The sequence below is a fragment of the Delphinapterus leucas genome, chromosome X (genome assembly GCF_059928025.1).
Source record: "Delphinapterus leucas isolate spDelLeu-1000000601 "Yukka" chromosome X, BTC_Dleu_Yukka2, whole genome shotgun sequence".
Classification (NCBI taxonomy): domain Eukaryota; kingdom Metazoa; phylum Chordata; class Mammalia; order Artiodactyla; family Monodontidae; genus Delphinapterus; species Delphinapterus leucas.
Window position 1 is genome coordinate 40,057,563 of NC_143150.1, and position 15,789 is coordinate 40,073,351.

The 15,789-nt window shown below is 35.6% G+C and overlaps 1 protein-coding gene across 2 annotated transcripts in view; it reads left to right on the forward strand.

Annotated features, from left to right (window-relative positions):
• The window catches only part of NUP62CL (nucleoporin 62 C-terminal like), a 40,490-nt gene that overhangs the window by 12,669 nt on the left and 12,032 nt on the right, over nucleotides 1-15,789 (forward strand). For both annotated transcript variants that reach the window (XM_089904225.1, XM_030759491.2), the window contains 5 exons: nucleotides 1,554-1,704; nucleotides 1,962-2,011; nucleotides 2,156-2,290; nucleotides 3,977-4,088; nucleotides 7,840-7,906. In XM_089904225.1, coding sequence (XP_089760351.1) covers nucleotides 1,554-1,704; nucleotides 1,962-2,011; nucleotides 2,156-2,290; nucleotides 3,977-4,088; nucleotides 7,840-7,906 — 515 coding nt within the window. The remainder of the gene's footprint in view (nucleotides 1-1,553; nucleotides 1,705-1,961; nucleotides 2,012-2,155; nucleotides 2,291-3,976; nucleotides 4,089-7,839; nucleotides 7,907-15,789) is intronic.

A 15,789-nucleotide genomic window follows, 5' to 3' on the forward strand; every position in this document is an offset into this window, starting at 1 on the left:
GTAATTTTCGATTGTATCCTGTACATTTTATCTATTATGTTAGGAGATCTTGGTCCTATTTAAATCTTTGTTAATTAGGGAATCCTTTTGTTAAGGTGTAGTGCAAGAGTTGGGTACGTTTGTATGTTCAGCTTCCCACTGGACCCTGCCCACACCACCTCAGCCAAAGTGGTGCAGTGACTCACACTGCCTCAGTGCAGATGAAAGGTGTGGAAGTTCAGTTCCCCCTCCGCCCTGCTGACTCATTCCCCATGAAAGTGGGGGCATTGCATCGTACTACTTCATTGCCTCTAGTGGGGTTATAAGCTCAACTCCCATCTGGGCCCCAGGGCTCCCAGAACAAGAGGAAGCAGGGGACTAACTCATATTGCTTAGTTGCTGCAGAATTTCAGCTTCCTATTGGGCCCCACTGACACAGGCGGAGGGGGGAAGCAAGATGTCAACTACTCTGCCTCATATCACTTCATTCAGCCTCATTGATGGTGGGTTGGTATGGAAGCTTAGCTCACTACTGGGTCCCACTGACATAGGCTCTGGGAGACGGGGGACAAGAGTGCTGACTGAGGCTCTGGGAGAAGGGGCACAGAGTGCTGGCCCTGCTTTGCCCTGCCTCAGTCAGTCTTAATTTTTCCAGTGGATATAGAGGTTAAGCTCTCCACTTAGCCTTGCTGACATAGGGGTGGTGGGAGGTGGAGTCCTTATTAGCCCGAGTTGCATTACCTTGTTCAGTCTCAATGATGCCAGGTGGGTATACAGGTTCAGGTCTCCATTGGCCGCCACTGACACTGAAGACAAGGGGTGAAGCCTCATGGTAACTAACACTGTCTCACTCTGCCTTATTAAGTCTTGTTGCTGCTGGGTGGGGATTTAGGTTCAGCTTATCACTGGACCTCACCAACAATGCCCTGGTGGGGTAATTGGAACACTGCCTGCCTCTGCTGGGCTGGGAATTGATGATCACCTCTCCACCCAGCCCTCCCGACACTGCCCCAGCAGGGAATCAGAGCACTGCCTGGTTCCGCCAGTCCCTTGATGGAAAATAAGGTATCTGTTCAGCCTATTTGATACCACCTAGTAGGGGAATCAGAGTTCCCCTTAGTTCTGCCCAGTGGAGGGTGGAAGATCAGCTGCCTACTGTGCCATGGATACTGCTTAGGTGGGGAGTGGATCACTTTGACTAAGAGCTGAGGGGAGAGGGAATCCCATCTCTTTGGCCGCATAAATGCAGAATGGAGCTTACATCATGCTGAGTTGAGGGAGAAGGAAGGGAGCAGTTTGTGGCACAGACTTTAGCTGTTCTTACTGAAATTTAGTAGATACCTTAATAAATCGTTATTTGCTGTATTCCATTAAGATAATTTCCAGAGAGTTTGAATGGTTGTTCTTAAAATAATCTTTACCAGTTATGGTGGTTTTGTTGGGGAGCAGGTCTGAGAAACTCCTCATGTGCTGTTTTCTTCTTTAAGTCCTCATATGTTGTACTAAAGTATAAAAGAATCTGATCATACTTTTGAAAGTATGATCATATGATCATACTGTATCCTTTTTTTTAGTGAAATCATAACTCCTGTGATGACATATGGTCAGCTGAGTGGTCTGGTAAACAAATGGAGCCTTGAGTTAGAGGATCAAGAGAAACACTTTCTTCACCAGGTCACCCAGGTCAATGCTTGGGACTATACATTGATTGAGAATAGTGAGACGGTAAGAAGATATTCTCATTAATCTACCTGCATTGTACAAGTACTTTCAGATGAACACAGGAGAATAGACCTGTGTTTAGTGGTTAATTTTTCCTTCCAATATTGGTGATAAACTTAAAAATATTTTCTGTAGGTAATAAGTGCCCTGAATTACGAACTCTTTCATACTTGAAGTGTATATGAGAAAAAAAATACTACTTTAAAATTACAACGTAAATTCAAATATTTACACTATTGTATTCTTATTTTCCTTTATAGATTATTGCTTTACATGGAGAAGTGCAAAAGGTGAAACAGGATCAGAAAAGGTAGAATCTTAGATTCCCTAGGTTGAAAGATTAAAGATCTATTTCTTTGTCCAGTTGTTTTTCCTTGTTATAGTTTATTGACATTTATTTTGTCACTCCAAATTCCTTTCGTCAGCCCTTCTATTGACTTGTTATTTTTTTCAGGCTGGAGCAAGAATTGTATTTTATCCTGTCACAGCAGAAAGAACTAGAAGATCTCTTGACCCCTTTAGAGGAGTCTGTAAAGGACGAGAGTGGGTCTGTTTGTCTGCAGCATACAGATGAGGAGCGTGAGAGGATGTAAGCAACTGAATAAAGATTGAGGAATGGGGCAGGACTTAGCTACCAAAAAAGGGAAAAAATGGTATTGAAAGGCAGGGAATAAAATAATTGGTAGAAAAGTGCAAGTTCTGGTAGTTGCCATTTATCACCTTATTTGACTATTATCTTTTCAGCCTGCTTGAAAATGAAGTAATCATTCTGGCAATTTTGTTTTATAGCATTTTGTACGATGTTATTAATCTCAAGCTTATACATGACCACTTATATAAAGTTTTTATATTTGTCAAATTTGTTCTTAAATCAGAAATACCAATTTTATATATGTGGTGTCATGATATTGTGGAATATTTATGATCTCCTATTTATACCGACTCTTTTAAACCTAATGTTCCTTCAGTTGCTTCAGTGATAAATCCATTTCCTATTTTAAAGGCAATTAGTTAATCTGGGGGCAAACTGCATGGCTTTTAAACGTTGAATGATTTTGTCAGTGTCTTGGGCTGGATATATTTTATTTGTGTGTGATTCAGTCTTCACCTTTGGTCAATATATTGCCAATGTTCCCACAGTAACTTTATCTCTTTGGACCTGAGATTTGTTAATCAGGCCAAATTATAAAATGCTGTTAGGAGAACTTGTATGAATGGCTACATAAACTAGATTGAGGTTAAATCTGACTCATTTTATCAATGTCTTATTAGTGAGTCAAGACTGAGCTTATTTTTTAAAACCTTGCAAGTTAGCTTTTTTGTAGGTGCATTAAACGTGGTAAGTACAGCTAATCTGTATGGACCCTAGTTCTGTTTCTGCTTTTGTATTTCAGCCTTTGTGAATATTTCTTTCCTTTGCATTGACTATTCTATGCATTCTATCATTTTTCGGGGGAAACATAGATTTACATTTTCATCCATGAGATCCTAACTGTAGGTTGAAGAAATAATTGAAACATTAGGTTCTTTCCAATTGCTTTTACGTAGTCAGATTTACATTGTGTTGGAATCTTTACTAGAATCTTCAACAATCTAGGCAACCAATTACCTATAAGTACTTTGGGGCAGAAAAGCAGTAGATGGTTATCAATAAATCTAATTGAATTATTTAATATTTATAGACGTTAAGATTGAAAAATCCTCTGGTCACTTTAATTCTTATAAACTTATTCATTGACTAGGTTAAGAGTGTGTGTGTGTGTGTGTGTGTGTGTGTGTGTGTGCATGCACAAATAGTTGGCATGGAAATCTTGAGAATTTAGCCAACTAATCAATTTGTTGTGAACTTAGCAGATTTATCTGCCTTTGATTATTGTGAATCTCATTTCTTAAAATATCTTTTGTTGGATGATGGAGGATATTTGTATAAGGTTTTACTTTGAAAATTTATGTATACAAAATTGTTGAAGACATCTCAGCATTTACTAAATATTGCCAAACACCAAATAACTTCTCACATATCTAAGTGACCTATGGGTTTATTCTGATACCTAAAAAGAGGGTAAATAGGTGACTGTAAAAATGACAAGATGGATAAAAGCCTTCACCTATGGAGTCTTTTTAGAATATGGTCATGAATGCTACATCCATTAAAATGAGAAGGTAGGGGAACTGGGGCAAATCCAGTTGGTGGTATCATTCTTTGTATGTCAGTAACAGTGCATAGTGGAGAAAACATTTCTGGTTAATCCCTTTATTTTACCTACCTTTTCAGTTACCAGTTAGCAGAAGATGTATATGCTCAGCTGAAACGAACAGCCCAAGATCTCAAGGACATTATTGAGTACCTGAATACATTTGGAAGTCCTGCTGACACTACTGGCCCGGTGTGTTAACTGCTTTATCTATTTAGGCAACCAGAATTTAGTGTGAAATTAGCATTCTGTCGTTCCTTTAGCTAGTTACCTTCTCCTGTCCACTGTAGTGCTCCTTACCTGCCTCCAGAGATATGAAGCTTTTGGGTGTAAGTTAGTGGGGCAGGAAATGTTTAGGAGCAGAAAAGGTTGTAAGTTTTTTGTGGTTATTCCCAGGAGGGTAAAAAAAAATTACTGTTCTCCCAAAATTTTCAGGGTTTTCTCTCTGTTCTTCCTATAAGTATGTCCTTGTTCTTTTTTTTTTTTTTTTTTTTTTTGCGGTACGCGGGCCTCTCACTGCTGTGGCCTCTCCCGTTGTGGAGCACAGGCTCCGGACGCGCAGGCTCAGCAGCCATGGCTCACGGGCCCAGCCGCTCCGCGGCACGTGGGATCTTCCCGTACCGGGGCACGAACCCGTGTCCCCTGCATCGGCAGGCAGACTCCCACTGCGCCACCAGGGAAGCCCTGTCCTTGTTCTTATTTTTCTGTTCACTTACTCGTTAGCTAGTTTATCCTTCCTTTTACATATTAATCTATATATTCATATAACTGTAAGTGTGTATATATACATATATCTGTATGTATATACATGTTTGAGTCTGTTAGGTATATCCAGGCAATCCTTAACTTATAATTAGGATATATCTCAAAAGTTTGATAAGTCAACTATAAGACTTAAAAATATATTTTTCCATAGATATTTGTTAAGTATGCTTATTAGGTTTCCACCCACCTTGTGGAATCCTAGTTAACTCATAATGTAAATTTATTGTAACATGAGAAAATACAGCCGAGGCTCCAATTAGAGAGTTGAGATTTTTGAGTTAATTTGGAGGTAAGGAAGGACTGGTTTATTTTCCTTTTTCTATACTCTAATTAAAGAGCTTATTTCCTCAACCTTTCCCTATTGTCTTAGCTGCTAAATGGAGTCCTCCTTTTCCCCTCTCCCACCCCATGGCAGTGACGGTAAGAGGAATCTCCCCTCGTGGGAGCTTCCATTGTACTTTCTATCAGTTGATTATAATTAGGAGTGGAGCCAGGAGCTGGATAGGCGAGGATGAATGACCTATCTGTAAGTAGTAATTATTCTTTAGTGAGCTCTTTGTCAATTATACATAGACAGTTCTTTATCTATATACATATTACTAGCTTTTTTAATTAGAAAGAGAGCATGGTATAGTTGAGAAAGCACTAGAATTTTATTCAAGTCACTTAATCTCTCTGGGTCTTAGCTCCTTTTGCAGAATGTCAAGAGTGGACTAAATGATCTTGAAGTCTCCTCCAGCTATAAAAATTATGCCATTCCCTACTTTGGGTGAATCTAAAATTGAATAATTACAAATATAAATTAGTCTGGGATTATACATGCTACCATCTTCCTGTGTTCATGCAGATGCAGGAGTTGACAATATAGGTTTTCTTTTTAGTGAAAGATTAGATCACCATTGTGATTCTAAAATTCAAAATTGTTTTGTTGTCATAGAACTTTGATGCATAGATAAATACATGCATACTTAGACATGAAGCAGAGCTGATGTCTAATCTCTCTGTGTTGAATTAATATAAAATGAGTGTTCTGAACAGAGTAAGTAAAAGGAGACTGTAATCCCATCCTTATCCTTTTTCTCTGCTTAGCCTTGGATTGTTTTATTTTATTTTAGTAGTGGGGAGTAAATGACTTGAGTCTTTTGTTTTTTGTTTTTACTGGCAAGGGTGATTGAGATGTTTAAGATGAGTGAATTAAAGGATAATTGCTTCTTGATAGCAGGACAAAAAAAGCAAGAGATCAGCAACAATTCATCTCTTTTCTCAGATAGCATAAATCATTGGACAGGAAGCAGAGAAAACATGTGTTGAACAATAATATTCTTGTAGATAATTAAATGTAACCAGATCAACAGGGCTTTGTTATTGTGGACCATACACCAGGGTAGAAAAATACCAAGTATGTTCAACAGTATTCACGATGATGAGACTTACCTGTTTATTTTCACCATTTTTGAGGGGAGATAGGAAAGACCACCTAATTTCTAAAATTTTTATTAAGCAAGTTCATATTATGGTATATGATATTCAGCCTCATATTTTTATAAAAATTCATTGTTCCTACTACAAATTATTTTTCTGTTTGTTATATTAAGATACACTAAATTTGCTGTTTTTATTACATACTGTTTAAGTGTGGTAACATTTTCATTTCTTCTTGTTTTCAGTGTTGTCCTGGACTTTGCCAGAGTATTTGTCAAAAGTGTTCTAACATTTTTAAAAGGATTAGTATTTTTGTTACAAAGTTAATGCATATGCTTATCCCATGTATTAAGCTCGGGAAATATGGAAATCTGTAAAGAAAAGTAAAACACCTGTTTTACCAGTACTATGCTAATATATTAGTGTATTTCTTCCAAATATTTTTGCTATGCTGGTAAAAATACTTATTTTCTTTTAAATAGCTTTGGAAACATACCTATATGAAGTTTTGGATTCTGTCTTCATTTAATATTCTTTCATAGTATTTTCCCAAAATTTTAACCATTCTTTGAAAATATGGTTTTAATGACTCTATAACATTTCATTAGAGATGAATTTACCATAATATATTTCATCATTTTTTATTGATGGAGATATTGTTTCAAATTTTTACCACTGTGAGATTAACCTGTAATGACCAGTTGTGTGTTTAGGTTTCATGATTTCCTCTGGATAGATTTCTAGAAGTAGAATATACTGAGTTAAAAGGTACGAATGTTTTAAGACTTTGGTATATATTGCAAAAATTTACATTTTGAAGGGCTGGGTCAATTTATATTACCATAGGCTGTATATGAATGTACCTATTTTCCACACACACTTGACAACTGAGTATTACCATTTATTAAAAATTGCTATTTGGAAATCTTGCCACTTGTGACAACATGGATGGACCTTGAGGGCATTATGCAAAGTAAAATAAGTCAGATAGAGAAAGACAAATACCATATGATCCCACTTGCATATGGAATTTGAGAACAAAAACTAAAACTAAACCAAGCTCATAGATACACAGAACAGATTGGTGGTTGCCAGCGGCTGGAGGTAGGTGGTGGGCAAAATGGCTGAAGGGGGTCAAAAAGTACAAACTTCTAGTTATAAAATAAATAAGTCATGGTGGCTATAGTTAATAATAATACTGTATTATATATTTGAAAATTGATAAAAGAATAGATTGGAAAAGTCCTCATCACAAAAAAAAATTTTTTTTGTAACTGTATGGTGGATGTTAACTAGACTTAATGTGGTGATCATTTCACAATACATATGAATATCAAATCATTACTGTATACACCTGAAACTAATATAATGTTACATATGTCAGTTATACCTCAATAAAAAAGTTGATTACCTTTTTTAAAAAGGTAATATTTTAAAAAATATTATATGAATTTCTTGTCCTGTCAAATGTCTCTTAATGTTCTTTACTTATTTTTGTACTATAGAAGTCAGTGTTTTATTGAATTATAGAAGTTGAATTCTTGACAGTTACAAAATAGATTGAACTAATATATAGATGTAATGAACATTACAAATATAAAATAGCAAAAAAAACCATGCAATTAATATTTAGCACATTCTCAGTCAATTTCTTACCAGAAGAAATGAAAATAACTTCCTAATTTCAATTTTTTATGTTTTTTTAATTTACCATATCAGAAAAATCATAATCTAAAAATCCTGTGTGTGTTTTTAGCTCCAGCAGATCTGCAAAATTCTGAATGCTCATATGGACTTTCTACAATGGATTCATCAGACTTCAGGTGGGAGTTTATTTGTACCCCAAGTTACCTGTAAGTAGAAAATGTGATACAAGTCAGGTTTTGTGCACCATGACCACACTCAAATAAGAGCTCAGTTGTAGGGGTATTATTTAACACATGGTATGTCTATATTAATTCTGAAGAACCGTAATTGCTTATTTTTATAAAATGAAACACAGGAAGGATAAACTAGAAACTGATGAAAATAGGGGATGTTTAGGAATGAGGTGGAGGAGATAGGGATAGAAACAGTACTTCTGTTATTTATACAATTTTGACTTCTGGACCATATAAAAGTTTAAATATTCAAAAATTTAAATTAAGCCAAAAATAATGGGAAGAAAGACAAATGCTAAAATTGAATACAAAATGAAAACAAATAAACCTGTGTAACTAATCTATAACATAAACGTGCAGCTCAGATAACTTTTGTACATAGTGTTCTTGATGATGCATCCTTGGTAGGATATAATCTTAATGATAAAAAGAACTGCAAAGAAATCTTAAGCTATCTTAGTAAGTTTATCGTTAGTTTCAGAATTATACTATGTATTGTATATGCATGTGGTATAATATTACTACCATTATATATATTATAGTAGAAAGCAAATGCACGAGTATATTGATAATAGAAACCAAGATTTTCATTGAAAGATAAAAGAGATATATTTTTCTTCCTTTCATATTTTTATTATAAATTTGAATTGCAAACATCAGTATGAATTCCTATTTCCTTTTTCTGTACATGGAAGGGGCCAAGAAGCAATGACACATCCTGATAGCAGTGAGCACATCTAACACCTAGATTTTGGTTTCTAAATACCATTACGATTAAAAGGAACCTTGGAGAAATACCTGATCTCAGGTCTCAGGCAGGGAAAGTACAGGGTGAGTTTGGCACTTTTCATGCCAGAAAACAAAGATTGTTCAACGACTTATGAGATTATATCAGGATACAAGATTGTGCTTTAATGGGCTTCTGCTGGCCAAATCAGGTTTCAACATCAAAAAGAATAATGACAGTGATGGATTATAACACATGGAGGGAGAAAAACTCATGAGTCCACAGTGATACTCCAAAAAGAGAGAGAGAGAGAGAGAGAGAAATGGAAGGTACAGGGAAAAGTCTTTATAGACCCATGGCAGCTAATAATTATAGAAGGAATGATAGGATTAGAGAACCACCATTAAAAACACTTTCAACAGAATACATTTATTAAGCTTTCCCTGATCTTGAGTACTTGGCCTCATTTATAAAATGTTTCAACTGTCAGTCATTTCTTGGCAGAAAAAATATACTAGCAGGAAATGAACCAAATATAAATTGCAAGTTACTGAATTATTTTTAAAATTTTATTTAGGTATAATTTATATACCTCATTTTAATTTAATTTATATACACTCATTTTAATTGTACAATTTAATGAGAAAGCCACCATGTTGTAGCCCCAGCTCAATGATTGAATGATTCAGGCAAGGGTCATCAAGGGATGCTAAAACCATTGAATTTAAAATTGTTGGGGAACAGGATATTTGCATAGTCTCAAAAATATTACTCTACACATTACTTAAAAATTACAAAGGAGCAAATGTACCTTTGCAACAGTGCTGACAAGTACCACTTCAATCAAGTGATCAAATCTAATATCACCAATAGTGGGATAATGACATTGTTTGCCTCTTGATCTGACATGAGAAGTGCACAATATTCCATATGTAGTATTCTTTTTAAAAATGTTTAACCTGAGTCTAATAATAAGAAAATAATCTGACATTCTATGTGTGAGACATTCTGGAAGAAAATGTAGTGTTCTTACCAAAAATGTTTAACTGAATCAAGTCACAAGAAAATAATCAGCCTATGCGTGAGACATTCTGAAAGATAATTGGCTTGGACTCTTGAAAAATCAGTCATGGGAAACCAAAAAATTCAAAACGAAAAAACTGAGAGGATTTTGTAGATTAAAAGAAATATAACAATCAAGTCTACCATATTAAGTTTGATTAGATACTGGATTAAAGCCAAGAAGACATTATTTAGAACAATTGGGGAAATTGAATTTGGACTACACATTAAATATTAAGGAATTTTTTATTTTCTTATATGTCTTACTGTGGTTATGTAGGAAAATATTTTTATTCTTAGAAGCTGCATGCTACGTTATTTAGAGAAGTGTCATATCTCTAGTTCTGTTTCAAGTGGTTCAACCAAAATCATTTGTGGAGAGAAAAAGATGGAGCGATTTGTGGCAAAATGGTAACAGTGGGTTAATCCAGGAAAAGGGTATATAAGTTTGTGACTTTTACTATTCTCTCAACTTTTTAATAGATTTAAAATAAAAATTGGTGGAAAATGATTTTTATAGGCTTTTGCCTAAATATGGAATATATTGAGACCTCAGTAATTGAGACAAATGGGGGCTAGTTAGCCAATCAGAGTTACTACTTTTAAAGATGTAGTATGAAAATAATACAAATCTTGTTTGGCTTTATAGATTCCTCATTCTCTACATTAATAGAGGTCATCAACCATGAACTTCTTTTGCTTCTTTCCCTTCCAAACATACCTATATCATCATCATCCATCTTTACTTCTTTCTTTCCTGTGTTCTATTGCTTTCTAAACTGTGTTTTGAATCATCAGAGGGAAGTTAAATTCTATATTGCTTTAGTATTAATTACCTGAGAGGGAGAGGTTTCTGAGTCAGACAGATATGGATTCAAGTCAAGGTATTACTACTTAATAGTTGTGTGAGCTCAACTGTTACTTAATCTCTCTGAGTCTGTATCCTTATTTTAAAAATGAGGGCTAATATTTACCTTTTAGGGCTTTTGTGAGGATTAAAGGAAGCAAAATTGAACTTTCCTTGAGCAGTGCCTGGCTCATGGTTGGTGCTCAGTAAATGACAGCAGCAGAACTGGTTGTCAGAGTTTACTGTATATAGGAGGGGCGGGTTAGGGAGAAGGACAAGGATGGTCATATGGTTCAAAAGGTAGCTATTAAATGAGTCTAGAGAAAGCAGCTCCGCATAGATTATCATTGAAAACCACTTACCTAGAGAAGTTGTTAAGAACAGCTGAGATGTGGGAGAATGTCAGTGGCTAGAAAACACTGAGGAATGAGATCATACAAAGTTTGACTCAGTTGTATTCCTCTCTGTTGCATATTTTCCTACAATGAGCAATGCTTCTTGGATAGAGTTGGGGGGGATGTCAAAATGTAATTAGGTAAAGAAAGATTATAGTGATATTTTTTCTCTTGGCTGAGATCCTCTTTGTCATAAATGAAATCTCAAGGCTCTTAGCCAGTGTTTTCCTACTAATAAAATTAAGGTTGTTAGTGCTACAAAGAACTTATTTTATTATGTAAATGAAGAAACTGTGGTTCAGAGAAGTTAAATGACTTCCCCAAGAACACACAGTTAATTAGTGGCAGAGCTAGGACCAGAATCTAAATTTCCTAATTATCAGAACAGTATTCTTTCTACTGGTATGCTCTTAAAACAATTCTAATGTAGGCATCACTGGATATAAAAACAAATCTTAATCATTTACCTAACAGTAGAGGACATGGGTTTTCAAAGTATGATAATGGTAGTACTTGAGTAGGATGTAAGTTCTAGGTGTCTGAGTAAAGTTTCAGTCAACACAGGGTAAAAAGGGTAAGACAATGGAGAGTAATGATTACTTGGAGTTACTTTTCTGCTAAAATTTGAGTTGAGCTGGAGGGGCAATGAGAGCTCATACAGGTTCCCAAATTAGACGGGGAAGCCATGATAATGGAAAAAAGCCTGGTGATTCTTGATACCGTGGGCTCCTTTTTTGCTGTTCCCACAAGGAACCTTTCCTTTTCATATGAGGAAAAGACATGATCAAGGAATGGAGAGTGGCAGGATTTAATCATGCTAAGAGAAGGGTTTTTTTGTTGTTGGTTTATTTTACTTTTTAATAATTAAGGGGTCATGTCTGCTGAAACGGTCTGTAGACTGAGAAGTTTTAAGGTTAAACTTCTTAATGAGTCTCTTTATTCACATCCAAATAATAGTTATAAAAAAACTAATACATGTGTTATTTTAACAATAGAAGTAATGTAATTTTTTTAATTAAAGAGAAATCTCTAACAGTAAGGTTTGTTTTAAATAAAAATGGCTTTAAAGCCAAAATCTCTATCTTGGAAGGTTTCTGAGAAATATTTTTATGATTTGATATCTTTAATGACAGTACAAATTTTTTTCTGCTATAAAACATAACTGTTATGCTATGTACTTAACTTAAAAATCAGCTTATCTTTAAAAGTGATTTGAAAATCATACACTACAGTTTATATGTTAAAATATTACACTGTCCAATCAACTTTTCAATATCTATGAGTAAGCAGAGAACCAGGCCCCTTTCTTCCTCTAACCCATATAGAACTGACTGATGGAACCAAACTAGGAAGAGATAAGTTTAAGGGTATTGAATTAAGGGAGTGTCTGAACATGTACTGCTATTGACCAGTTTTAAAATTTGATACTTATCCATTTTTTAACATTTTCTTTGCTTCTTTTCCTCATGATTAATATAGCTAATTGAGAGTTAATAGTAACTATAGTCAAATACTAGTTCCCTCTCTTGTCTTTCTCTTTATACAAATTTACGGCATTATTTCGAGGTTGGCTTGATGGCAATGCTGCAGTCACACATCTGTCTTCTCAGTTGGCAGTCATTGAAACTGCAGCAACTCCAGCTCTGCTGGGACCACTTATGACAGAGTTGGCAGTCAATCTGAGCCAATTTGTTATTCATTTTAAATATATGGAGCTACTTCTTTTAGAGGAGGGAGGTAGGACCGAAGGGTAGGCGTTTTTTGTTTCTTCATATACCAAACCTTGTCATGTCTGTTAATATTTATCAAACACCATAATAAAGGGGTGGGCAGTGGAAAATCTTATGCAAGTCTTTATTTGAAAGTTCCTTGAGTATTTTCATGACACTTGTTTCTTTCATGAAGTGTCCCAAAGCTTCATGACTAAAATGTATTTCATCCATAATCATTGCAGTCTCCTATGGGTTAGAGCCCCATAATTATTTAATAGCTGCTCACAACATTTAGACTGCTATTTATGGCAGAAGGAGAAGAATCTTCAGAGCAACTAAAAATGCCATAAGGAATTTTGTGGTATTTCTACAATATAGTTCTATTAGCAGTGGTCTGTGAACACCTTATTTACTTTTGGCATAAAACATACTTAGTCGTCTAGCGTGACTCTACTACCTTGCATAAAACGCCTTCAGGATCATTTTAGAGAAGCAGCTTTTTGTGATATGTCATAATCATACTTCATTTTCACCCAATGTTAATATTTATTGTTTGCGGGATTATTTTAAATTAGATTTTTCAGGGCCGGGCATGTTGTTATCTTTTTTTAAAAAATTGAGGTATATTTGACATATAGCATTATATTAGTTTCAGGTGCACAGCATGATTCAATATTTGTATACATTGCCAAACCATCACCACAATAAGTCTAGCCAACATCCATCACCTTACATAGATAGAAAAAAAAATTGTTTTTCTTGCAGTGAGAACTTTTAAGATCTACCCTCTTAGCAACCTTCAAGTATGCAATACAGTATTATTAACTATAGTTACCATGCTGTATTTTTTAAGAAGCTTTGGTCCAGATAAGAAATGCTTTAAAAAATTTTTTTATTAATTACTTTCAGCCCTCTCATATCTGAAGAGTATCTAATGCCGACATGCCAAAAGATGCCTTTGGATTCCAATCAAAGTGTCTTCTTCCTAGTTCATCTTCTAGAATAGAATCTGATTTACTGATTGAGCTGGTTTCTTTTACCTCTTCTTTTTCTGAAGTTCTTTGGGAAATCTTGGTGACATTGGATGATCGATGAGGTCATCTCTTATGTTCTGGAGTATAATGTTCCACTTTAGATACTTGAGAGGCAAATGCTCTTGATCTGTCAGAGATGTGGTAACAACACAAATACTCACTTTAAAGGTCTGTTAAGCTCAACAGAGACAGGTACTTACTTGCTTCTTCCCATTGCAGTTAACTGAAAGGTATTTTATTTCTTTCCATTGTTTAATGAGCTACCTGCTCATCTCTGCTCCTCTTTACAGACAAAATAGATTTATTGTCACACCATTGTTCCTTAATTCTAAAGAATTTCTTGTAGGTTAGATTAGGATACTGAGATTAAAAATGATCAAGACTTCAGCTTCTGTTAGGAAAGAGTGCGTGATGGTTAACATTCTCAGAGCTCCTCTTCCCAAACTTCCTTTCTATATGTAAATCCAGATTTGAAATACACTCAATACATCTGCAAAATTAGATTTCTCACTAATCCTCCTTATGTACATTTTGTGCCCAAGTGAATTTCCTCAAGCTGGAGAGTCTCCCCAGATGAATTATATGTAACATGATTTAAATCACTCCCAAATAGCAGAATTTATATTGTTTGTGAGGTATACAGATTTTTCTCCAAAGCAATTTTCTTCCTGTTAGTGACTAAAAACTATAAATATACTGAAGCCTTGCTATAACGCAGTTTTGGGGCCCACGCTCTATGGCTACCTCATAGATAAAGTGGCCTGATAGTATTTCACCAATGAAATCTCCCCAGTTGGGATTCAGATAGGCCTGTCTTATTTTGAGCACTTCAGTGTTTGAAGGGACAACAAACAGTGTTATGATGTGGTGCCAGATAGTACTTTTTATTTTAAAATTTCCCAGCATTTGACAAACAGATGCACTGTAACAGAAAAAGCGCTCTTAGATGGGAGTCTGAAGATATGAGTCCTAGTGTCAATTTTCATTACTTTTGGCCTTTGGAAAGCCACTGAACCTTCTTGAGTTTTTAGTTATTCTCTTCATCCTAGGATATTGTGGGAATCAAATAAGGTAATATGCATAGACATTTTGAAAACTCAAGTGCCGTATAATGGAAAGTCTTATTTTAGATACAAGTCAAAACCAGAGAGTAGTGACTCTCAATACAAAGCACCTACTATGTGCCAAGGTGCTGTGTTAATCAGCGTAGGAGGTGTAAACATCAGTGGCATGCACCTCCGCCTCGAAAAGGTTCAAAGTGCATGTGCAGGGAGCAGTAAAGAAAGAGAAACCTATCTTTAGTTGGTTCCCTAGAAGAGCTAGAATTTGAAATGAGACTTGAACAGTAAGTAACATTTCAACAGGATGACTGCCTGAGAACGACTTCAAATGCAATAATTGTACTATCTTGTCCCCCTCCTGCCCGTGCCTCCAAGAACTCACGATACCTTCACCATCTTTTATTTTTATTCCTTTCCTTTAAATGTATTTTTTATTAATTTTGTGTGAAGGGTAGTGCTATATACAAGAAGAGTGTCTTGTCATCACCAACTTTTTTTTTTAAAACATCTTTATTGGAGTAAAATTGCTTTACAAAGTTGTGTTAGTTTCTGCTGTATAACAAAGTGAATCAGCTATATGTATACATATATCCCCATATCTTCTCCCTTTTGCATCTCCCTCCGACCCTTCCCATCCCACTCCTCTAGGTGGCCACAAAGCACCGAGCTGATCTCCCTGTGCTGTGCAGCTGCTTCCCACTAGCTACCTATTTTACATTTGGCAGCGTATATATGTCCATGCCACTCTCTCACTTTGTCCCAGCTTACCCTTCCCCCTCCCCGTGTCCTCAAGCCCATTCTCTACGTCTGGGTCTTTATTCCTGTCCTGCCCCTAGGTTCATCAGAACCATTTTGTTTTTAGATTCCATATATATGTGTTGGCATACGGTATTTGTTTTTCTCTTTCTGACTTACTTCACTCTGTATGACAGACTCTAGGTCCATCCACCTCACTACAAATAACTCAATTTCATTTCTTTTTATGGCT